Here is a 25727-nt window from a genome sequence, read left to right as displayed (position 1 = left end):
GTTAGCAATCTTTATCGAAGTACCTCTATAAAAGTTATCATATGTTTTAACCTTAAAAGTCTAAACGTTTATTTTTGTCAAGTTCTAAAGCATGTAGACTTGATGAAATGGTGCAGACTTTAATGTAACTAATTCAAGGTTAAAAAAACACTTGGTCAAAAATCTGCCAACATGTAACTGCTAAAGCAGTAGGGAAATCCAAAAACTTGGATTATTACAATTAATGTCATTTATTGCCTTATAGATAAGATATGGGACTGATTTAACATATTAAACTATAAGGAAATGAGTTGTTTACCAAATGGATTCTGAGTGATGTCTTTTCACTAAAAAATCAATTCCAAAAGAAACTTATGATTCACCATCTCACAACCTGAGACTGTCTGTTTGCTCTTTTGTCTGTTCTCCAGTCTCCTTTCCATTTGTCTCATCTCTTTGAGGTTTAGGGCGGATTCCAGGCGGTGGGTGGGAATCCTAAACTGTTGACTCACCACATTTTCAAACAAAAACTTGTTCAGAGAGGGTGTGCTTGAAGTTTATGGTTTTCTGCTTTAGAGAACCTGTTCCTCAAAATGATCTTGAGCAAATACTAACCTCTGGCAACCTTACAGTTGAAGGAATAGTTCAACCACAAGTGAAAATGTACTCACGTTCTTCTGTTGGACACAAAAGAAGATTTTGTAGAGAATGTTTTTGAACTGGTAATTATTGGCATCCTTAATGGTACAGTAGTTCTATGGAAGTCAGTGGCTGTGTCTCTAACATTGTTTAAAATATCTTCTTTTGTTTTCAACTGAAGAAAGAAACTCAAACTTGTTTTGAACAAGCAAAGTGTGAGTAAATGATGACAGAATTTTAATTATAGAGAGAACTGTCCCTTTAAATTGTGTTGTTTCTGTGACACCAGACACATTATAAAAATAATAACTAATATTAAGGTAAATAATAATAATCTTCTTTGGTTTGTTTCTGCCACTGGTCATTTAAAAACATAGGTGTTTTTCTGAAATCACCCCTATATCATTTAATTTGATATGGATCAAAAATGGATATTGTTCCAAAAATGGATGTTGTTCAATAGTTTTAGGACAACTCTAAAAGGTGTTGATTTACTTCAGATGTTAACTACTTTATTTGAGTGAAGAGCCATTTCTAGTAGTGTTTAAAACCATTGTGGAGATTCTGAAGTGCACTCAATTAATCCACAATGCACTTGAATGGATAGTTTACAACTCACGAACACACAACTGCTAGAAAATACCCATAATCCAATGTGAGAGTTTGCGCGCCAAATGAATTGTTATGACTGACCACATGATGGCATCCACAGTGCAATCCTACCAGTATAAGTTTCAGAATAAAAAAAAATATTTAATGATAATAAGCTTGTGCTGCTCTATTTCGAACTGGCTATTTTTTGTTATTTTAAGTGTATTTGGATAAGTTAATATTTTGTTCATCATCATGAAATGTATTTTGTTTGATGCGTTGATTTAAGTGTTTGATATTCTGTTCGAAACAAATAAATAAATGAAATGAAATCAAATTAGTTAAAACCTTATTTAAAATGTACCTTATACTGTATGCAGTATATTACAGAAATTAAAATACTGTTTCATTACTAATAGACAGCTTGTTTAGAGTTGTAAATAATTATCACAGGGTCTGACCAAGAAGTTTAAAATGGAATCCGTCTGAAGCATTTATCAAGCAGCAAAACACAAACACAATGCCATCCCTTCCAGTACACTGAATGCTCGAATTCACTCACTCATATTAGTGGATATATAGTGATAGGGGTGAATTCAGATACTAAAACTCAGAGCATTCAACCTTTAACCCCTCAGATTAATAAGCCGTACATTGTCTTCTATGAGGCATTATTAATTATTCTGAATTATTCATTTACCATTCGTCTAGCTGTGACCTTACAGACCTTTGAGCCTGAAGTTGTTGGTGTCTCTTCTTTCATTTCCTCTCACTTTCACTGCTGTACTTGATGTGTGTCATGTGCCGGGCCTGTCACTAAAAAAACATTAGTGCACATGTGGGAGTGTGTGTGTGTGTGTGTGTGCGTGTGTGTGTGTGCGTGTGTGTGTATCTGTGCGTGTGTGTATGTGTGCGTGTGTGTATGTGTGTGTGTGTGTGTGTGTATGTGTGTTGGTTCAGACAGCCTCTGTTAACTGGTTCATGGTTGCCAGGCAGTTGAATGTTTGCTGTGGCGACAGCTCTGTCTTAAGTTTTGTCTGAGTGACGTCACATTTTTCTCTATGATGAAACTCTAGTCGTCTGGATAAGGATTAGCACACAGTATTTTTAAAGGGGTCATGAACTGCCTTTTATTTTATTTTGCACTGTCCTCTGTGTTCCTCTTGTAATGCTATCAAAATTGTTGCATTAAAAACATCATAATTGTGAAGTAATAGGCTGTTCATTTGTGGCCCTTATTCTTCTGAACACACACTTTGAATATGTGTGGTGGACCCAGAAGTAAACACCCACTGTGTGATTGGCTCACTGTTTTTTTTTTATGTTTTGAACGTTGAAAGGACGGTTCTATGTCAGTGTCTGTATCAGTGTAAACTTCTCTTACATTCTTAATAGATGCTGCTGTGTTTTAGGTTGAAAATGCATTGCATTTTATTAGATACAATAAAGTCAACACAGCATTTTAGTTTGTTTTTCCGAAAATACAGCATTGAATAATGCCTTGTCTGTATAATGATTGTGTAAAATAAATAATGATAAATACTATAATATATAAATAATAAATAAATAATAAAATAAATAAAAATAAATATGTTGTAAAATGTAATGAACAAATGACCAGGTTATTACTGACACTTCTCTAAAAATACACTCTTTCCTTATATTGAGATTGCAAGAAAAGCAGTGTAAATACTCTGATGACAGTGCATTCGGAAAGTTTTTCTCCAGTGTTCTCTAGAGTTGTGGAGAGAGGAGAACCTTACAGGAGGACAACCATCTGTGCAGCAATCCACCAATCAGGTCTGTATGGTAGAGTGGCCAGACAGAAGCTACTCCCTGCCTGAAATTTGTCAAAAGGCATCTGAAGGACTCTCAGACCATAAGAAACAAAATTCTCTGGTCTGATGAGACTATAATTGAACTCTTTGGAGTGAATGCCAGGCGTTATGTTTTTAGAAAACCAGGCACCGCTCATCACCAAGCTAATATCATCCCTACAGTGAAGAATGGTGGTGGAAGCATCATGCTGTGGGGATGTTTTTCAGCAGCTGGAACTGGAAGACTAGTCAGGATAGAGGGAAAGATGAATGCAGCAATGTACAGAGACATCCTGAATGAAAACCTGCTTCAGAGGGCTCTTGACCTCAGACTGGGGTGACGGTTTATCTTCCAGCAGGACAATGACCCAAAGCACACTGCCAAAATATCAATGGAGTGGCTTCACAACAACTTGGTGAATTTCCTTGATTGGCCCAGCCAGATTCCAGACCTAAATCCTATTGAACATCTCTGGAGAGATCTGAAAATGGCTGTACACAGTCACTTCCTATCCAACCTGATAGAGCAAGAGATGTACTGCAAAGAGGAATAGGCAAAAATCCCAAAGACAGGTGTGCCAAGCTTGTGGCATCATATTCAAAAAGACTTGAGGCTGTAATTGCTTCCAAAGGTGCATCAACAAAGTATTGAGCAAAGGCTGTGAATACTTACGTACATGTGACTTTTCAGTTTTTTTTTTTAAATTTTAATAAATTTGCAACAATTTCAAAAACTCTTTTTTTACATTGTCATTATGGTGTATTGTGTGAAGAATGTTGAGGAAATAGTTATCTTAATGCATTTTGCAATTAAGGCTGTAACACTAAGATTGTGTAAAAAGTGAAGCGTTATGTATACCTTCCGGATGCACTGTAAACGCATCTTCATCATTTGGCTTCTGTTTAGACATACATTTGTTGCATTATTTGCCTTTTGCAGTGTGAAATTGTGGGCCTATCAAAACATGCAGTGATGTAGAAGCAGATGTTGATGGAAAATCGGTTTGGTGGATACACAGCCTTATGTGTACAGTATCTCAAAAGATCAAGAGTATTTTGTATTTTTTGTTATTAATGGATAATATTTTAGTATTTTATTTTACATTTAGGTGCTTTTCAGTATTTAAGTACTTTTATGTACTTAATTGTTTATTTTATACATTAGTAATTTTATTTAATCAGTATGTTGACTTGTTCTATACATGGAAATGACCTCAATATTTTTTGGTGATGCAACGTATATTACAAAAACAAAAACAAAACAATGGTTACTGACAGGTGGAACCAATGAAAGTTGGAAAGTTGTCAAAATGAGCTCTATTTCTAAGCTGCAGTTCAATAAAGTTGAGCCAGTTTTAAATCACGTTCTACATCATCAATGTCAAAGCTTTTACTATGATGTTAACCTAAAAAAAAATCTAATTACTGAATCTAAATAACCTTAAGAATGAATTTTTTTTTTTCCCTTGAAAGTGTTGATGCCTATTTCTAATAGTATGCTGTTGTCTAATCATTAGTTGATCATTGGCATTAAATTGTACATAAATGACAATAATATCACTTATCGTAAAATGTTCTGTGACTATACAGCGTGCAAAACCTTCTTTATTGTAACAGGCATTAAGTGTGTCTGCTGTACAGACAGGATGTGCAGATGAGCCAGTGCTCAAATCAAGATTGGTCACTGACTCAGCCTCTTGGACCTTTTCCCACAAGGCTAAATCAACACCTTCTATTGAGGGAAAGGCCCACTCTGGCTTTAATAGCATGGGAAGAAGTATAAATGAAATACAGCAGTGATGGGTGAATGTTAGAGCGAACCGAAAGTCTGCAAGGCTGTTCAGGGAAAAACTTAACTGAGGGAAAATAGGAATATGTTGTCTCCCAAACCCTTGTTTGAGATGGAAGTCGGAGATCAGCAAGTCGAGCCAGGTTTCCAGTGGTCATGCAATGTTCCCCGCTTATAAATAGTTATGTATGAAGACATGCTGTGTTCTTGATGTGCTATAAACCAGAAAGCCCCAAAGCTGTTCTCTGGCAAGATGTGTACATATTTTTGTATGAATACTGTCTGGTTGTGCCAATGTGCTCATACTATTTCCTATACACACACACACGCACAGATATTTTACGTGAGTTTGATTCAGAAATAAGCATGATGTCATTTTATTTGATTAACAGTGGAACAGGAGCAGATTCAGAAGAGGACGTTCACAAATTGGATCAATGCACAGCTTTCCAAGGTACAGTAAACCCAAGAACAACACCCAATGTACTAAAATCACTGTTCAAGGGAACCCAACTTTTTGTTTTACTCATTTTTCTCTCACTCTCAAGTAGCTAAAACCATTATACGTTTTAATATAAGTTCTGTTAAACACAAGGGAAGATATTTTAAAGGGAACAAAGTTTACCTCTTTTTTTATGATTTAATATTAATATTATGGTTCTTCTGAGTGTGCCAGTTTAGGTTCAGTTTAAAACACAATTCAGATTTTTTATTATAATGTGTTAAAAAGTGTCATGTTGGGGGCGTGTCCACAGCTCGCTGATTTATGGGTGTGTTGCTTTACATGTAAATTAGTTACGGCTTCCCGCCAATGTAACAAGGGGGTGGGGCCATGAGCTCACCCGCTCTGCGTTTGCAACAGAGTCTGACAGGCAGACTGAGAGAAGGAGCAGGAGTGAGAGGTTCAGCAATCAGTCGTACATGTACGACTCGGACACAGACCAAGCAGAGAGTGCAAAATCATATGTGTCTTTGTACAGTTTTACAGCCAACTGTGTGCTAGTTTCAAGTGCCGAGCTTGTACACAGAAACTAATAACCACGCACACTGAATTAACTTTGACTGAGGCACCGGATGCACGGCTCAAAGCGGCGACACGGCACACCAGACACTCTCTGTGGCATGGCAAAAACATGAAGTGTCCCGAATTGTTGCGCCACGCATTTTTGAATTCTAAACATAGGTTTCTATCAGGGTACACACAACGGCAATTCAAGTCTGCAGCGCTTCGCAGCGCCCAGCCGTCAACTTAAGTGTACCCTGATAGAAACCTATGTTTAGAATTCTAAAACGCATGCTAGTTAAGATCACAGGGAGAAATGCAAACAGCTGAAGTATAAGGTAGACTCAATGAGAAGTATACATGTTTGCAAACCTACCTAAAGATCCAACCAATAATTCCGATTACAGCGATAATGTGACTCATGCTGAAAATGGCGGACGTGAATCAACAAACTGAGGATATGATGCCTGTCAATCAATATTGGTGAACGGGGGGACTGCACTCCTACGTAAAGTTGCGGTCTGTTTGAAAACCGCTCCAATTGGTCCACTGTTTTTTATGTTAAATTGAAAAAAAAAAAGCACTGGATGAACTTATATCCCCCCAATATGACGGTCTATACACCATACATGCACATATGTCTGTCCAAACAGCTTGAAAAGTAGATTTTTTACCATAGGTGCCCTTTAAAGTATGTTAATGTAAGAATGTAGTGAAGAATACTATGAAATCTATGGCTACTGTGTTTCAACACTCTTCAAAAATATCTCTTATTTTCAACAAATAGATGATAAACTCAAATAGGCTTAAAACAAGTGTAGTGTAAGTCAGTTATGGCAGAATATCCCTTTAAGCCGAGGTCTGAATTGCTGACTCACTGGTCAGAAAAGGATGGGCTGTCCAACTCCGTCTGCCTGTGAGCTTTGCATATGCCGAGCATCTTGATTTATTTATAGCATCTCGCCATCAGCTATAGTGCTCTTCAACAGGCTGTAACATGAGCCATGTAGCTCATCCACCAGCACTTGGCTGTGTTTAAAACACAAGCGCATAAAGCCCACAAGCATTAAAGTTCATGCAAGTGTCGATCTCCGGTGATCTGACCAGCAGTCTTTATATAGCTAGAGTGTTGCATCATTTTACTTCAGATTAAATATTTGATACTAGTTGTAGTCAAATACACTACTGGCTAACAGTTATTTCTGGATGATTTGAAGAATATGGCCTCTTCAAGTTTAATTAAACCCTCAAAATATGAGAAACATATAATTTAATACAAAACTTTCCTCAGATGTCTAGGTTGCTTATGAATTTCTATAGACAGGGGCGGACTTAGTAATTTTGGGGAGCCTAAGCATTTCCATGTTCGGGGTCCTAGCATTGAAGCTCAAAATTATCTTTCTCTGTCTTTTTTCTCTTCAGATTATTATTATTTTTTTCTTTTTTGTAAGTAAACACGCATGTTAAAATATATATTTAAAGTATATATATTTTATATTTAAAGTAACCTTCTTAATGCAATAAGAAATGCAATAAATTCAAAACTGAAAAAAACAAGTTGCAAACATGCAAACTATGTACAGTTAATGAGCCATTTTTTGTAATTTTTTTAATATTAATAAAAAAAAAACATTTAAACAAGTTTAATTCACAATCTATCAAACTAATCATGCCACCTTTTTTCATATGAACTGAATTAATGCTGTTTGTGAATTGGTGGCCGTTAGGCTACTTTTCTCTGCGAAATGTTCTTTTATTTTATTTGAACGGGCCCTCGATCCTTTAACAAGCCCATAGCGCTCATCTGACAGCTGTTTTGGCCAGAGAGCAGGATGGCTGGGTTAGCTGCATTTCATTGTTTCTTATTTCTACTTTTTTTCCCAAATGTTCTCAAAATTTTCACTCTTGTACACTCTACCTCAGCTCTACTCTGATCACTGGCAGACTGGCAGTGTGTCTTTGAACTGGTGCTCACACCTTGCACATGTGCAGTACAGAAGGAGCATTCCATTATTCATGGGGGCCCCCGGTTTTGATAAGAAGTAATGACGTTAAAATTCTCAACAGTTATAGACAGATTTTACAATATATAATAGCAAATGTTAATTTTTTAATAATTAAACTTTATTATTAATATAGGCTTCTTGGCATTGGTTGGGGCCCTAAGTGGCTGCTTACCTCGCTTATTGGTTAAGTCCGCCCCTGCCTATAGACCAGGGGTGTCAAACTCAGTTCCTGGAGGGCCGCAGCCCTGCACAGTTTAGTTCCATTTCTGCTCTAACACACAACATGATTAGCCGCTGTCACACTGAACTTTTCTCTCTATAGACTTCCATTCATACGTACGCGAATGCATCAGACCGGAAGCGCAAGCTCGTGCGACAAGTTTCGCAGTTTGCTGCGTTGCAAAGTTCAAGCTTGGTGAACTCTGACCTGCGAAATCACATCACGTGACTGCCTGAGACCAATTGAAGATCAAAACATGACCACTTGGATGGAAATTTTACACATGGACCAATTTCACATGCTCAAACTCTAGTGTAATTAGAGTTGGAACTAAACTGTGCAGAGCTGCAGTCCTCCAGGAACAGACTTTGACACCTGTGGTATAGACTATTTTTATATGAAGGATTCTAAACTTTTTTTTTTTTCGTCAGGTAAATAAAAAGGATTAGATCAACTCTCATGCTTTTGCCACATTAATTAAAAGGGTCAAATGTTACATTACAGCAATTCTGTACTGTAATGTCAGTGTGTTGTGCTCAGAAAGCAATCAATTCAAAATATAGTCTCACACAATCAGATTTATGCAGTCTTAAACATACTAATAAAATTATCCTTACAGGTAGTGCAAACAAATTACCACATTTCACCACTATCTCACCACTTTCTGTCAATATTTTTGTTATTCAGAGGAAAGAGCACAGCACTTATTAACGTATTTATCTAAACGTTTTTTCACTGCGAGGAAAGGTTTGGCGACGGCTCGAGTTTGCATTTCCACTGCAGCTAAGCACCTCTTAAAGTGGCTGATATTCCAATATTTGAGCCGCCTTTACAGCAGGTACTTCCTGAAAAACATTTTCATTCCAGATCATCCCAACGATGTTGATATTAAAATGCAAGAAAACAAACATGCCAAGAGCCCAACAGCACCTCACCCCATTTTGATATCTCCCTGTCATTAATAGACATGCCCCTCACTGCTGATTGGTGCTTTTGTGCTTTGGGACTCCTTACACTATAATCAAATGCATTTTTCTAATAATTCTTAATGCACCTTTAATTATTGTGAATTATCATATTTTAGCATGCAGTTTTGTTTACTTCAGCTTTTCTGCACTCATGATTAATAGAAATCTTATTCAATATCAATACATCATATTAATGTATTCAGATATATATTTTTACATTGTTTATAATATGCTATATGGAATAATATTTCATTATCTATTCCTGCTCCTTCTGCCACAGCTTGATCAAAATGCTCCACATATTGCCTCTCAATAACAAAATAATGCTAAAATGCATTATGTGTGTTTCAGAGGAGTCCTCCAGCTGCTGTCCAAGATCTGTTTTCTGATCTTCGGGATGGAACTCGATTGCTTGACCTGCTGGAGATGATGAGCGGCCAGCACTTGGTGAGGGCTGAATATTACCATCACAACACTGAGATTCAGCCAAGAAAGCATTTATTTACACTTCATTTTTGTTTGCACAACCATAGAAATGTTTGGAAATGCTGAATGCTCCTGATTTTGTTTGTTCCTCTGTAGAAGCGAGAGCGAGGTCATGGTGTGTTTCAGCAGAGAGGCAACATCGAGACTGCTTTGAATTTCTTGAAGAATAAATCTGTAAGGTTTTCTTTTTATGGTGATTTATTTTCCATCTGTTAGGATTCTTAGATTTCTATACAAATGACATAAACAACTGCTTATGTTCTCTCAGGTCAAACTGGTGAATATAAACATCCCAGACATCATAGAAGGGAAACCTTCCATCATTTTGGGCCTGATATGGACCATCATCCTGCACTGTCATGTATGTGTAACAAGGAAGTCCCCATATGCCTTTATAAAAACATGCATATCATATGTACTTGTAGCTTTCGTGGCCTTAAGCAGTTTTTCTTTTGTTTACCTCAAGACCTTTAGAACTGTAGTTCAGTGAAGGCCTGTACTTTCTGAGATTTGATACAGGAAACATATTGCGTTGCGTATTGTTTAGAAGATCATTTTCAGGGAATCTGGGTTGAATAAGTACATTGGTTCTGCTTAGTCATACTATACAATATTACAAAATGTACAAACATATATGTTGTTATATACATTAGCATTCAAAAATGTGTGGTCTGTAACAATTTAAATCTTTTTTTAAATGTTATATATTTTTATTATTCTCATTAAATCATATTATTCTCATTTTTATCATCTCATCATCAAAGCTGTCAATACAGTAAAAAGGGGACTTTGTGAAATATTGCAATTTAAAATAGCTATTTTCTGTTTTAATATATTTTATTTAATATATTTATTTAAAATGTTGTTGTTGTTGTTATTATTATTATTATTATTATTATTATTATTATTATTATTATTATTATTATTATTAGTAGTAGTAGTAGTAGTAGTAGTAGTAGTATTTATTATATGCATATTTATATTTGTTTTATTAAAAACAAGCTTAGATTTTTGTCCACCTGTCAGGATTTGGACCATATGGGGCATAGGAACAGGCCGTGTGTTTGGATATAACTTTTTTGACCACATTTCATTATTATTGTTTATTCATTTGCTAGAAATTAGAACTGAATTTAGAAATAGTTTAGAAACAAATCTTTGTGCTTAACAAATAAAAATAATTATGTAGGCTAATGGATGTCTTCAGCGGAGTGCTTACAACCCCGTTTCCTTATCCACGAAAGAGAAGAGAAAGAGAAAGTAGAGTAGAGAAAGAGAGGTTCGTTCTTTATCTGCGTGGTGCAGATGGTTTTCTCACTAGAGAACTTTACTCACTTTTTAGACTTTGCGCCTTGATCGTTAAAATAGAGCCCATATTCTTTATTGTTCATTAGAAGAAACTCAAATAGGTGTAAAAAAAACAAGCGATAGAAAGTAAATAATGAAGTATTTCAAATTTTTGGATGAACTGTCCTCTTAAGTAATCTTTCAGAAATCATTCTAATACAATGATTTGATGCTTAAGACATATGATCAATTATTATGAATGTTGCACAGTTATGTAACTCCCTTTTCTAAAAGTAGCTTTTTTTTCGTTGGATGTAAAATTAAAAAAAACATATATATTTTTTTTATAAATGTTTATTGTTACATGTGAACAGTTAAATTAATAAGATGATTACAATTAAAATAATAAAATATAATGATTGTTGTTTGCTGATTGTTTATGATTTTTTTCTATATCTGCAGTCTTAGTTTTTTTTTTCTTTTTCAAATAATGACTGCAGACAAATTTTACCTCCTGCTTTAGACAGTTATTTTCTATCAAGCTAGTTTATAGTCTTTTTAGTGGAGATATAGCCGGCATGAAGAGACAACATAGTTGGCTTTTGTTGGCACTAGTGTCATGACTAAATGTTCATGTTTGCTTTCGCTCTTATTATGATTAAACACCCCCTTCTCCACATTATTACAGATAGAGGAGTTAGCCAGTACCCTCTCATTCGGGTCCCGTTCCTCCTCCCTGGACTCTCTGTCCAGTCTAGACTCTTTTTCTGGTTCTCCAGCCAGTAGTCCAGTTCCTCGAGGAGCATCACCGCTCCACACACGCTTCCGTCTGTCTGCTAAGAAAGCTCTGCTCCTGTGGGTTCGGGACCAGTGCCAGAAGTGAGCTTCATCATGCTAATGCTATTCAAACACTTATTTGATGAGCGCTATCTTCATAAATGTTGTTGTTTTTTTTTTCCTCCAGGGTCGGCTGTCCAGCTAGTGTGAGGGACTTTAAGTCGAGCTGGAGGAGTGGAGAGGTGTTTCTGGCTGTCCTCTGCTCCCTCAGGCCAGATCTGGTGGATCTCTCACAATCTCAGACCAGCAGCAATCAGCAAAACCTGGAGAAGGCTTTTTACCTTGCTGAGAAAGAGCTAGGGATTCCCAGACTACTTGAGCCAGAAGGTAAAGCCTATCACATTTACATTTATTCAGCAAAGCAGACTGCTGTTGTAAAAGACTGAAGGGCTTTATTCTGTGAAAACAACCATCCTGGATGTACTTGATCACCTATTACATGGCTACTTGCCACAAAACATATAAATTAGACATAAAACATTGTTCTGAGAATAAATGGTTTATTCACTCTTTTAATTAAATGCAGAGCTGATTGAAACTGTGAGTGGAGCTGCTGGAGCATACAATAAACTGTGCATTATATAGTCACAATATGACACCAGACAGACATTAAAAAAGCAGCATTAAAGACAAGCAGATACATGTGATATATATGTAAATGCATGTGAACGTATTCACTGATGGTCAAGGTGATGTGAGGTTAATTTTTATGGCACTTTATCAGTAGTTTATAAAAAAACAAACAATAATAATTTTACTGAAAAAAGTGCTGTTTAACAGGGCATGCAAATTTACTATAGTGTTTCATATTATATATTTTCATATTAATTAATTAAATTTTTTTTTTTTAAATTAAAAAAAAATTCTGTTAGCTATTTCTTTTAGGTTGACTGGAATAAAAGATTATAAAAAATTGCTAAGATCAATATTGTTAGCCCCCCTAAGAAATTATCTTTTTTTTCAGATTTTTGGCTACAGAACATTCCACTGTTGTCCAATGACTTGCCTAATTAACCAAACTTGCCCAGTTAACTTAATTAATCATTTAAAATGAACTTGAATACTAGTATCTTGCAAAATAACTATTATGTTTTGCCATCATGGCAAAGACAAAAAGAAATAAGTTATTACTTACTTGGTTATTGGGGTGACGTGGTGGTGCAGTGGGTAGCACGATCGCTTTACAGCAAGAAGGACATTGGTTTGAGCCTCGGCTGCGTCAGTTGGCATTTCTGTGTGGAGTTCGCATGTTCTCCCCTTGTTCGCGTGGGTTTTTCTCCGGGTGCTCTGGTTTCCCCCACAGTCCAAAGACATGCACCATAGGTGAATTGAGTAAACTAAATTGGCCGTAGTGTGTGAATGTGAGAGTGTATGTGTGTTTCCTAGTACTGGGTTGTGGCTGGAAGGGCATCCGCTGCGTAAAACATATGCCGGAATAGTTGCCGGTTCATTCCACTGTGGTGGCCTCTGATGAATCAGAAACTAAGCCGAAGGAAAATCAATTAATGTATGAACAATTGGTTTCTAAAACTATTAAGTTCACAAATGGGTTGAAAAAAAATCTTCTCTTTGTTAAAAAGCAATTGTGAAATATTTGAATACTAAATAATTTTACAGGTTGGCATTTTTTGTTTTGTTTTCTAATGTTCCCATGGCAAATCCAGATAACCAATAATTACTTACTAATGAAATTACTGATCTCTTTATTTTTTTCCAAGCTGTTTTTCCAAAAATTGAAGTGTGCAATGTGTTAATGCTTTATTAAGCTTTCTCAAAGTTTATGCAGTTTTAAAACCTTTTTTCTTCTCAGACGTTGACGTCAGTAACCCTGATGAGAAGTCCATCATGACATACATTGCTCAGTTCCTCCAGTACTCCAATGATTTGCCGTTATCTTATGATGATATTGAGGTGAGACCATCTACATCTACATGTCCCAGCCAGGGGTGCGTTTTTGAAATCCATCGTTAGCCAACTAAGGTCGCAAGTTCCGTAGTTACAAACATACAGTAGCTTATTGATTTAGCGTTTCCCAAATCCGTCGTTCCAACAAACATTCGCAAACTGCGTCGCAAACTTGTACACTTGCAACTACACTGTAGTAAGCAAGCTGTAGTTAGAAACATAGTTCCTGGCTGTGTTCTATTACCAGTTATCCCCCTATGCCCTATTAATTTAGAACATTCTAACATTTAAACTTGGAATGATAAAAAAAAAAAATTGAAGTCCTCTCTCCTAGGTGTATTTTGCTTTCAAAGCATTTTTACAGTTCAGTTTTATTGATCTTTATCTTCTTTACAATTGTGCTCCCTTCGCAGTGTACTTTGAAAACATTGATGTCATTTTGAATGTGGCTCATGACGAAAGCTATAGGTGACCGATTATTTAAAAGCGGAATTTATGTTACGTCTCCAAAGCTTGTGAAAACAAAAAACATAACATACGTTAATGCTTTTAATTTCTAGTAGGTTATTTATTAAGTATCTGTACTGTATTTGACATGGGGCTGTTGGTTAGAACATTTATGCATTGGTTTGCATGTGTCAAATTGTAAGTAACTGTAAGTAATTGTAAGTAGACTTTTTCAAAAAAATTTAAATAAATAAACAATATCCTACTTAATAATAATAACAATAATAATAATAATTAATATTATTATTAATGTAGGAATTCTTTCATTTCCTAATAACTAATAAATATTAAATTAAATTTCTTAATAAATACCCTCATTATTTATCTTTTTATATGATTTATATATGATATTAGCATACATGTTAGCTTTTGTAAGTGATTTTATGTTTTAGAATAGAATATGGAATATTCTTAATAATATTTGTAAAGGAAACACAGGCCCTGTATGTGCCATTTACATATTTCAATTAATATGGAAAACGAGTGCATGTTTTTACCAAAACTAATATTGGATATTTTTTTTAAATGCGTGAGCGCGTAAAACAATATAATTTGCTCCAAAAAGTATGTAGTTTTTCTTGAAAGAAGTTGTTACTCCACCCTCTTTTACAGCATCATTATGGATGTTTTACGTTATAACTAAAGTGGTTCAAATGATGGATCTGCGACAGAGAAACTATGGTTTTGGGAAACACTCGTCACTACATCATTCTTTTCCTAACAATGCATAGTTGAGCCCCGAGTTGATACGTCAATGTTTAGGAAATGCACCGCAGATCTGTCACTTTTTCATTCTTCCTTCATCTTTCTCTTTCAAACCCCCTTTCCCTTATTATTGGCTATTTTTTCTGTCTGTCTCCCCCTCCTGGTCGGACGCAGCTTCAAACTCTGCTTTTTCCTACATGCTTCTCTCCTGTCAACCTCCCTACACACTTCACTCCTGCAGTTCTGGCCTCTCCACTGCACCAGGTACAGATGTCACGAAGCGCTTGTCAAGTTTTCCTCGCAAAATATCATTCCACAATCAGCCTCTTCTTGTCTCAGCGTGCGTTCTGATTTGAAAATAAATCTCTGATTGGTTTATCGGTTTCCTACCCTGCCCTCAGGCTTCACCCAGTCAGAAAGCCAAAGAGATGAAATGTTGGCTACAGCGAGCTTATCAGGAGCTGCTGGATTCATGGATTTCCACTGAGGGGAAGGGATATGCAGAAAGGTATCAGGTAAGCTGAGTGTTCAATTGTAAATCAGCTCCTAATATAACATGCAAGCGTAATGAAAATTTCTGAACAAGTGTTTGTGTTCTATTCAAGGCATTTCAGAACTTTGTGGGCACATATTATGAGCAGAGACGTCCAGTTATTCCACTGCTCAGTGCAATGAAGCGATCTACTAAAACCAGTGAGGAGCAGATGGAACTGAGAAAAGCCTGGGATGCCATGGAGGAGAGGGTAAATTCAGTGACCAAAATGTGGGACAAAAAAAGTTGGAAACTTTGATAGTTCTGAAAATCTTTGTATTCTGTTCCAATAAAAGTGTGAATGATTTGAAAATCTTGCAAAAGAGTATAATTTTAACAATGTTTTGCTTTAAGCCACAATAAAGCTGAAATAAAAATCAGTGTGATAAACATTAAGTGCCCTATCATACACCCAGTGCAATGTGGCACAAGGCGCGACACATTTGTTGTTTGCAAGTTTCAGCTTGGCGCAAGAGTCGCTTTGATGTTTTGCGCCACGCTGTTTAAATAGCAAATGCATTTGCGCCCATATGTGCGCGCATAGGTGTTCTGATCTAAAAGGGAGGCGTGTTGAAGCGTATTGCTGGCACGTTTCTATTTCTAACTTTCATGCCTACTTCATCTCGGGGGCTTTTTCAGTTTATTCTTGACAATTTGCTTTTGTATAACGTTATTATTATTAGCAGTATTTTTTATTTTATAGATTTATATTTGTTTTATTAAAAACAAGCTTTGCACTTTGCGCATGGATCGTCAAAATAGAGCCCCAAACAGCAGTTTTTATAATAATTAATTAATTGTCTGTTTGTGCTTGTTCAGACTTATCCATCCATTTGAAGAAATTACTATAAAATTTTATATCATACATTTTCATAGCATAAACATAACCTACAGTGTTCTCATAAACCTGACGTAGCCTACTATAAATATTGTTGACTATGTGGCATATTTATAGCATGTATTGTTTTGGATACAAATATAAATGTTAAATAATAAATGGAATCATATACAAGTGCAACATGTAAAAGAGAGGGACAAAACAGGACTATTTCAAGGAATATTCGCTTTATATTTAATGTATTTGACTTTATACATTTCCTCATTTTGAAATGTAACAACCAAACAAACAAAACAATGTTTTAATTTATGCATGACATGTTGCTCATGTATGGTGTTGACAGGTACCAGTCTTAGGGCATGATGGTGATGTATAATGATTTGTCTGTTTTGTTCTAAAGGCTGTCATTTGCAAATGTACATTGACATTATACATCTCATAATATTCAAACAAGCCCCTTTTGGAGATTGAATAAATGTAAATGGTTTGTTTATAATGAGGAGCATATTAAAATATATGAAACTTTAATTGTACCTTTTATATAAGATAATATTAGAAAGCAAATATTTCTTGGCGCAATCTGTTTGAATGACAAAAAACATATATGTGTGCATTCTCCCCAGTTACAAGAGTACAAAAGTGAGCTTGATGTTGGCTTGCCAGCGCCTCTGAACACACTGGGCCGGTGGCTTCAACACATAGAGGCTGTGCTTTCTGAAGACAGCAGCAACACAGAAGATCATGCGCTTGCTGCCAGAGATGCCAGACAGAAGCAAGAACAGCTGAAAGTCAGTGTACAGCCAGTTTTTTTCATGCTTCGATGTGTATTTCTGAATTATATGTTTGTGTTTCCTCTTGCTGCTTCCTCAGGTCCTGGTTGAAGATTTAAGCCAGCACTTGAACACACTTCATCACTACTGTAACACAGATGATGACAACTGTCCTCAAGTACCAGTCGAGAAGCTGGAGGAGATCAAAAGACGGTTGGGGAAACCATATTTTTTCAGTCCTGCCTTCTGAAAAGACCAGCAAATGTTGTGTTTTTTTTAATATTCTGAGATGCTGGTGTCCACATCAGGCTCTACAAGTAGCCATGAAATGTCTTCGAAATGAAGAGTTCAGATGCAAAACCCTCTAAATCCATCAGACCTCTTTTCTTGCAAATGAGCATTTTCTATCAGGCTGCTATAATTAGGCTCAGAAGTTTCATTTTATATGCAATAAAAAAAGGTTATTATCTAGTAAAAAAAAAAAAAAAAAGAAGTTATTTTGTCACTTAAGATAATTCTTTGCTTTAACAAATTAGATTTTCTTTTGTGTCAAAACCAGCTAATTCCCCTTCTGCTTTTTTTTGCAAAAACCTCTAAATTCACTTATCGGGACAAGACAGTGTATTTAGTTGAAGAATTACTAAAGATGCAATTAGAAATTATTTTTCCAAACAAAAAACACATTACAAAAACCACCTAAAATTAAAAATACATCTGTCAAGTAAGTGGCGGTTCATTCTGCTGTGGTAAACTAGGGAAAAAGCAGAAGGAAAATGAATGAATGAAATCTGTCAAGTAAATGCATTACTCAATAACATTAAAACCGACATTAATTAAATCTTAAACACTTGTCATTTCTGATATTTGGGATTTAGATTTAATGTAAGTAGAGCATGTAAACATTATAAACTAAGCTTGGTAGATTCAAATATTGTAGTTTAAAACATTGTGAAACATCAATATCTGTGCATTGTCCATTAATATAAAAAACTTATCAGATGTATAGGTAAAATGAAGTAGGCTAATATAAATGTATAGTTTTGTGCATTATATTTATCATTTAAAAAATAGCTTGCGTTAGGTCTCTTTTTTGTCTTGTTTATCCTCATAGCATCCATGTGGGATAAAAGAAAGGCATCTTAACTCTGTCTTTCGTGAAACAGTGTTGCCGTTTAATGTATAGTAAATCGGACTCATGTATAGTAAAGTGTCGCTGTGCAAAAAAAAATGTTACGAATGCATGCTACATCTCCGACTGTACATTGGGTTTTCTTTTTCTTATAATGTTTTGAGGAAAGGGACGTTTTCATTTGCCATTCACTGACAGTCGGACAGGCTCATCCAGTTCATCAAACTCCGTCTTTTAAAATCGAAATCGAAAGCAGAATAAAACGCTCTCCTCATAAAAGCCGGCCTCTACATTGAAAACATATGATTCGATTCGCACCTTCTGATTGGTTCTCAGCATATAGCAGCTTTTGCTCTCAAGGCAAGTGGCATTTAGAGGCTTTTGCATACACACTGTCATTTCTGAATGTGCTGACGCTGCGATTTAGATGATTTGAAACAGATCTATAAATTGATCTGTACCTAAAGCATTCACTCAATGTCATTAGCTCATTTTTGGCGGAAATGGCGTTTAGCGGCTTTTGCATCTCAACTCTTCAAATGTGCTAAATCAAGATGGTTTCAAGATGCTTTTCAGCAGGCCTGTCTTTCAGGTATTTTTGTTTGTTTTTTTCTCTCAGATATACAGGTTTTTTATTAATGTTCCTCATTGTTTTGTTAGTTTCACCAGTGCCAGAGTAACAGCCAAGTACCATGGCATCAAGCTACAATATAGAGAGCAGATGCACCATGTTTATGACCTGCTGGGACGTCTGAAGTCTAAGCTGAGCTTGTGGAAAGGACCTTATGGCTCCCAGGAGTCTGTGCAATATTTGCTACAGGATTGGCATGTATGTGATCATATAGAACAGTTATTGCAATGCTGTGGTTTCTCTTGAAAAAAAATAGAATAACTGTTTTCAATTTAAAGTTAATTTAAAAATACATTTTAATTCAATTTAAAATAAAGTGTGTACGCTGTAAAAATGCAAGATTGTATTTTATCAGAAAAGCAAAAATATCTGAAATGAGCTGTTATTCTAGCTTGGACTTATTATATTAAATCTAAAACACACAGTTTTATTAACATATTTAGCATTTTGCAGACTCTGCAAGGTATGCATGAACTTTTAACTTTACCATAAATTTGTATAAATTAATAGAATAATCCTTTTTCATTATTTTGATTGAAAAAATGAGTGAAGATAAAAAAATTGAATAAATTTGACAGGGTGGTGAGTTTAACTTCATGATTGCAACATTTTGTTCTTGAATGTAAATTACATGCAGTCAATCATGCATTAAATTACATGCAGTCAATCATGCATTTCTTGCATATTGTTACAGTACATGAGGACTACAATTACAGTACGCTGAGCTTGTGTGTTGATTGATCAGACAACAGTTATAGTGCTAATGCGATATTGAAAATTACCCAGTGAATACCCTTTGAAAATTCCAGAGGAACTCATGACTTAATTCTTCTCCCTCCTTTTCAACTACAAATTGTACAGCTCAAATTCATCCCATGGAACCTGAAACTCAGGCAGTTTGCTTGCCTTTTAACCATTTTTATGATTGTTTCTGCAATAAATGAAAATAAAGTGTGCTAGATATCACAATTTCAACTAAGAATTTAGCTTCATACTAGGTTTAGTCTCAGACTTCACAACCATAAAAATGTTAACTGAATTGTAATGCATAAGGCACACAAAATGAAAAAAGTTAACATCTTATCAATTCAGTTCTACAGGATTTCCATTGGACACATATCAATGTTTGATCCATCTAGAAACAAAGCCATTATAAAGCCAAACCCTTTCATGCAAAAAGAAAACCATTGTTTTTACAACTCATTGTCTGGTAGTTGCATTATTGCATTATTGCACAAAGCTTGTCAAGATCAAATAGATGATTTTTAAAAAGCTTTTAACACTTCCGCCCATAACAATAAACAGATTGAACTGTTATTGGTTGCTGTTTGTCAGACTTCTACTTGGGCGGTCCCAGCCCTATAGTTCAGCTGTCTTTTCAAACCTTCTGCTTTCAGTCAACACTAACATCAAACTGGTTTCCTCAACCAAAAACCATAATATGTTTCTTACATTGGCCTTTAGATGATTCTTACATTTGGCCTTTAGACCCCTCATAATCTTTTTTTAATTAACTTGAATTTTTAGTCTTTAATAATTAAAACTTGAATTTTAAAGGAAAAATAATACAATTACATTAAATAAAGCTAAATGTATAAATCAACTGCACACTTGTATAAAGCTGCATTGTCAATGGCATCTCATTTAATCCTTATGAAAAAAATCTTCACGTTGGAAAGTTTGAGTAAGAATGACATTTACAAGTGAGAATAAACACAACAAGGCTATAAAAGTAAGTAGATGGGTTTTCCTGGAGTCGCGATGATATATTTGACAGCCATTTAACCACTTGCTAGCAAGCACTCATTTTCAAGACATGGAAAAGTTTTTTTTTTGTAGAAAAAAAAAACACATGAAGATATATTGAGGTCGTTTTACCCACAGACTCTATATAAACCAAAACACACTCAAAAGCCTATTGGCTGTGAACTGTTTTTATCTTTTTTTTTTTTTTTTTGAGGACTTTTCTCTTTAACATGTTCTGTGTCACTCTAATTAAATCTTTTAACTAATAAATAATGTGTATATCTTCAACTAGGAAACTGTTGACAAGGAAGGCCTGGTGTGGAAGTTAAAGGAAGCACTACATAAGCTGAAAGACACAACAATCAGTTATGCAAGCAAAGCAGCCATGGGTAAGTTAGTATTATAATCCATTAATAAAAGTTTTGGCTTCTTCCTATAACTATCTGATTTGCTCTTTCTGTTTCTTTTGCAGCTGATGACTTGCCAGTGGTAAATAGGCAGGTAAAGGAAGCTGATAGTGAAACAAGAGCCAGCACTGATGCTGCAGAATCAGTCAAGTCTACTATGGAGCGTGTGCTGGGTGAATGGGAGTCCTACAAAAACTGCCTGTATCGGTTACAGGTCTGGCTGGGGCAGGAGAGTCAAACACAGATCCCAGAGAAAGAGGTACAATACATAATTTGATAATTGACATATGAGTTTTGTTATTTTTATTAGAGAATATTATTTCATTAGTTATTGTAATATCAAAATAGTGATAATCTTTTTCAGTCTCTTCAGCATTTTGCAGGACATTTTTCAGATTTTTACTCCCTAAAATGACTACAGTGACTTCTCAAAATTTGCAGAAACATTTTTTCTTTTTATTTTTGTGCTGTAAAAATGAAGGAAACACTTAGAGAAACAAAAACAGAAACGTATGTCTACCATGTAAGAGCCATAATTTGATTTAATATAATTTATTAATAGTGCTCAAATTCATGTACAGTTTACACATGTGGATATGTTTAGTTTTGTACATTTTTTGATTTCACCACTGCTCCTTTGTTCGTAATGGTTTGCTCTGCCCTTATTGTAATATTTAATAATAAAATGTGAAAGTAAAAGAAAGAAGGAAAATGGAGCAACACATGTTTCTAAATTGAGTTTATTGTTATGATGCTTGAAAATTCAGTAAACATCTTTAAATGGAAAGAAACCTGAGTCAATTTATTGCCTGACTGATTTGTGAAATTCTGATACCCCATAAACCTATAAAGCACATTTTATATTTGATAGACTCCAACTGATCAAAATAAGCGAAATTCTAAAAATGTCTTTCAAAAAGGGTCCATTTTAAGTTATATTTATCACTCGGATGGCGTCAACATAATTTTTTTCTCTCCACTCAGAGGACATACACATAATATTCCATGCCAGTCACTTAGAGGGCAACCACATAATATTCTCCATTGGTCACTTTGGAGGATGTCTGCATGTTATCTCCCAAACTGTACAAAACAAGCGCAAGGTCCGCAGAATTGTGTGATGTTTTATTGATTTTGCGATAAATTTTGTGATGACAAATTCCTGGAGAGACTGCTTTGTGGTGTTTGCTGTGTTCAAGATACAAGCTTAGATTATGGCTGATGTTTGTGTGTAGTTGCTTTTTCTTTTATGGTTTATTTGTGTGATTTTTTTTTTTTTTTCTTGTGATAATGCAGCAGAAGCGTTTTTCCTCCAGCCTGAATGAGTGGAGTACACGTCAAGCCCAGCTGAATGAGACAGGCAACTTTCTCATTGAGATAAGTGATGCCTCCACCAGCCATTCTCTATCTGATGAGCTCCGCAGGCTCAACATGCAGTGGGCTGACTTCATGAAAAGGACCAAGTTTGTGAGTTTGTAAAGATAAACCAATGTACTGTAGTTTTCAATATGCTCCAAAATTAACACACTTATCATTTTAGCAATGATGATTTACCTTAATTGGTAACGCTTTATAATAACTGCACACTATAAATCATTTACTAAGCAATAGCAAATAGGTAATTCATCATTTGTTAAGCAATAACTCTACTAGGGCTGCACAATATATTGTTTCTGCATCACAAGTATACACAGTGTTGAGTCTCGATTATATTTATCATTTAACATATAATTTATCATTTTTCTAGTGTTTTTTGAGGCCTGTGAAGATTTTAAAAGCATTCAGGCATAAGAAATTGCGCTGTTTGTAACTTAAAAAAATAATACAGATGAATTTTATTGAATTGCTTATAAAACAAAGACTGTGCAGTATTATTTTACATTTTAATTTTTCTAGCACTGTATACCTGAATACATTTTGACTCTGAAAACAATGAGACACTGTTTATTTAATTTGTATCTTTTTGTTTATTGAATTGATCTATGCTATAATTTGTTTATGTTCCATGCACTCCAAATCTAAAATCATAAATTCTTTCCAGTTATTCAACTGAACTCATCTGGTGAAATTGTCTTCATATTGTCTTCATGTAGCAATATATATCGAGTAAAAAAATATTGCAACGTTAGATTTTTCCAATATTGTGCAGCTCTAAACTCTACATTAATAAACATTAGTAAGCAGTTACAAAACTACAGCTTCAAATGCTGTATTCCTGACTTATAAGTTCATAATGTGCTTAATGATTGCATTTTCATACTTTGTATTATTGCATTATTTACAAACCATTTGTATTTAAAAGTAGTAGATGCTTTTTAAGATCATTCACAATGAGCTAGTAAACATATTACAACAATAAAAAAATCATTTTAACAATTGTTCAACAATTAGGATTCGCAGGATAAATAAAGTTTAGGCCAAACAATTAAATAAAATAGATTAGATTTGACATTCAATATTATATCAAATGAGTGTCCAAGAATTCAAACATTTTCGATTTTACTATTTTTTATTTTACCACATAAAAAAATAAATAAATCAACACGCATGTCAGTGTGTAGTATGAGTACAAGTGGCACAATAACATGCATTATTTTCCGCAAATAATCAATGGAAAAATAAAACCTTTTGAGGACATGAAACCTACAATTAATTTGTATATAAATGAAACATGGCAAAGGGAAGGGGACTGCATAAATAATAAATTACATGATATTAGCCCGAAAATAAATTAAAGACACTTTGCAAATTATAATTTTAAGACCAGGCATGAACAAGCTGTCTATACTAGATGTCGAATTGGATATTTTAGGTTGATTCATTTGTATTTACTGAATAACGAAATACCACCTAAATGTAATTACTGCCAAGCTGCTCTTACCATTAAACACATTTAGTTGGAATGTGGAGGTTTGAATACCATTAGACAACATTTTTATAAGGAGAGTACTTTGATGGATATTTTTAAAAAGGTACCACCAGGAAGAATCTTAAATTATTTATTAAAAATTCAACAGAAAAATCTGTTTTTATGGATATACATTTTGCCATGAAATAGCCATAAGTTGGTGATGTGGCATTAGATAAATACATATTTCAATGGGAAAATAAGGCAAACAATTCCAAATAATATGCAGAATATAGTTTCAAAGCTGTCAAGCAATATTTACAGCTAGTGAATCTGCTCAGTTCATTCAAAAGCAGGTGTGGCAAAAAAGTTTATTTTGCTATACAGTATGAACTTGTTCGACAGCATTGAATAAAGAGTTTTGTTTTTAAACTGCTGAGACCCAGCCCTCTCTTATTCTCTTTTTAAGTTGCATATCTTTTGGTGGATAGTTCAAACTGTTTTTACCTTTCTTGCACTGACAAGTTGGTATACTTAAGCCTATTGTGTTTCAAAACAAATGAGCATACCTATGGTTTTTCATTTCATCATCTGTACTTGCTGTTCATTAAAGTATCAGATTTTAATTTTTTAAAACCTTTTGTTCTGTCGTTTCGCACCCTGATGTTTTTTTAAGATGTTCTTGTTTAACAGAGAATTAAACTTTTGTGAATGGCATGTTTTCAGGCAGTGACCCATCAGCCCGTCTGTACAGTCCCAGGTGTTCAAACTGCTCAAGGCCTGATGCAGGAATCGGGCTGGGTACTTAGAGATACTCTCGAAGTGTCATCTGGACCTCTGCGTATTTACAGAAAGAAACTCCAGGTATACTGAGCTCTCTGTTCAAGCTGCAAACTTTTACAGTTTATATGGTGATTCTATCCTAGCTTTTGTTTTGTTTTCTTATTTGCTTGTCTCAGCCTTTACTCACAATAATTTTCTTTTTTCCACTCTCTTTGTGAAACTGTTATTCTTCCTTTCCTCAGGGCATCATTAAAAAGATTTCAGAGCTTGATTTAAACTCAATATCTCCATCTCCAGACTGCAAAGAGGAAACTTTTCAGAAACTCAAGCAAGCACTGCTAGAGGTTAGGAAATAACGCAGCAATGTTTTATTTATTAGATGTATACAAAAGGAGGTTGAAATTAAAAACAAAGTCATATATCAGTCATTTCTGTATGAGAAATAAACGTTTTTTTTACTGAATCTTGTCTTTACACCAATTCATTCGCATTTGTACATATCAATTTAATTGACTAGGACTGTCAATACATCATGTAGCTGTATGTTTGTGTTATTAGTGGATACACACTGCATTGACATCTTTATTTATTTAATGATGCAGGGCATTCAGTTTTCAACACTGACTCCTATGTTAAAGTGTACACCAGATAATTAATAGTCATTTTTAAGTTGTCCTATGTGTAGTCAATATTTCATTTTATTTGGTTACTCTCTATAGAAGTTTATTGTGACACCCCTAATCTGGAACCTTAGATTTATTTTTTTCTTGGATGAAATGCTTTAAAAATATTGTGTGATTCTAATGAGAGTAATTGCTGACCAAATGTGTGCACTTTTTTGGCCAGATGTATAACACTTTAAACCGAGTGGATCAGGTGTGTGAGGGGCTCCAGAGAGCAGCGTCTCTTCTTGAAGGCAGGTTGGCTGAGCTTGAAAACTGGAGTACAGAGGCCCAAGAGATCTGCCAGCACCTAAGCAGCAGGCAGCGTCGGGGCCACTTGGAGTCACATCTTAGAGCTAAAGTGAGCAGAATTGGCTTTGATTGGCATAGTTAATTTGGATACTTAAAGCAGAGCTTTCAAACTGTCATCTCTGTTGATTTCAATTGCAGGCTCTGATCTCTAGAGGTCTACAGTTGGAAGGACTGGTGGTGACAGAGGGCGAGGACCTGCAAGTTCTCGTGACATCTGTGCAAAAGAACTCCACCCTGCCTTACCTCAGCATAACAGCCCTACAAGACCGACTGAAACAGACAGTCTCTCACTGCCAGGTATGTTTCATGAGAGAGCAGGATCTGTGAAGG

The 25727-nt window shown here is 35.2% G+C and overlaps 1 protein-coding gene across 1 annotated transcript in view; it reads left to right on the top strand.

The window, feature by feature from the left end:
- Positions 1-25727, top strand: part of syne2a (spectrin repeat containing, nuclear envelope 2a) — a 63466-nt gene that overhangs the window by 10157 nt on the left and 27582 nt on the right. The window contains exons 3-22 of the mRNA XM_056481502.1: positions 5208-5269; positions 9364-9459; positions 9595-9672; positions 9767-9859; positions 11474-11664; positions 11750-11949; positions 13433-13533; positions 14914-15003; positions 15141-15254; positions 15345-15482; positions 16733-16897; positions 16980-17092; positions 18669-18837; positions 20678-20774; positions 20858-21051; positions 22089-22259; positions 24367-24504; positions 24666-24767; positions 25270-25446; positions 25536-25694. Coding sequence (XP_056337477.1) covers positions 5208-5269; positions 9364-9459; positions 9595-9672; positions 9767-9859; positions 11474-11664; positions 11750-11949; positions 13433-13533; positions 14914-15003; positions 15141-15254; positions 15345-15482; positions 16733-16897; positions 16980-17092; positions 18669-18837; positions 20678-20774; positions 20858-21051; positions 22089-22259; positions 24367-24504; positions 24666-24767; positions 25270-25446; positions 25536-25694 — 2648 coding nt within the window. The remainder of the gene's footprint in view (positions 1-5207; positions 5270-9363; positions 9460-9594; positions 9673-9766; positions 9860-11473; positions 11665-11749; positions 11950-13432; positions 13534-14913; positions 15004-15140; positions 15255-15344; positions 15483-16732; positions 16898-16979; positions 17093-18668; positions 18838-20677; positions 20775-20857; positions 21052-22088; positions 22260-24366; positions 24505-24665; positions 24768-25269; positions 25447-25535; positions 25695-25727) is intronic.

The sequence above is a fragment of the Danio aesculapii genome, chromosome 20 (assembly GCF_903798145.1).
Source record: "Danio aesculapii chromosome 20, fDanAes4.1, whole genome shotgun sequence".
NCBI lineage: Eukaryota > Metazoa > Chordata > Actinopteri > Cypriniformes > Danionidae > Danio > Danio aesculapii.
The sequence above is the reverse complement of the archived record's forward strand: the minus strand, read 5'-3'. Positions and strand labels throughout refer to the sequence as shown.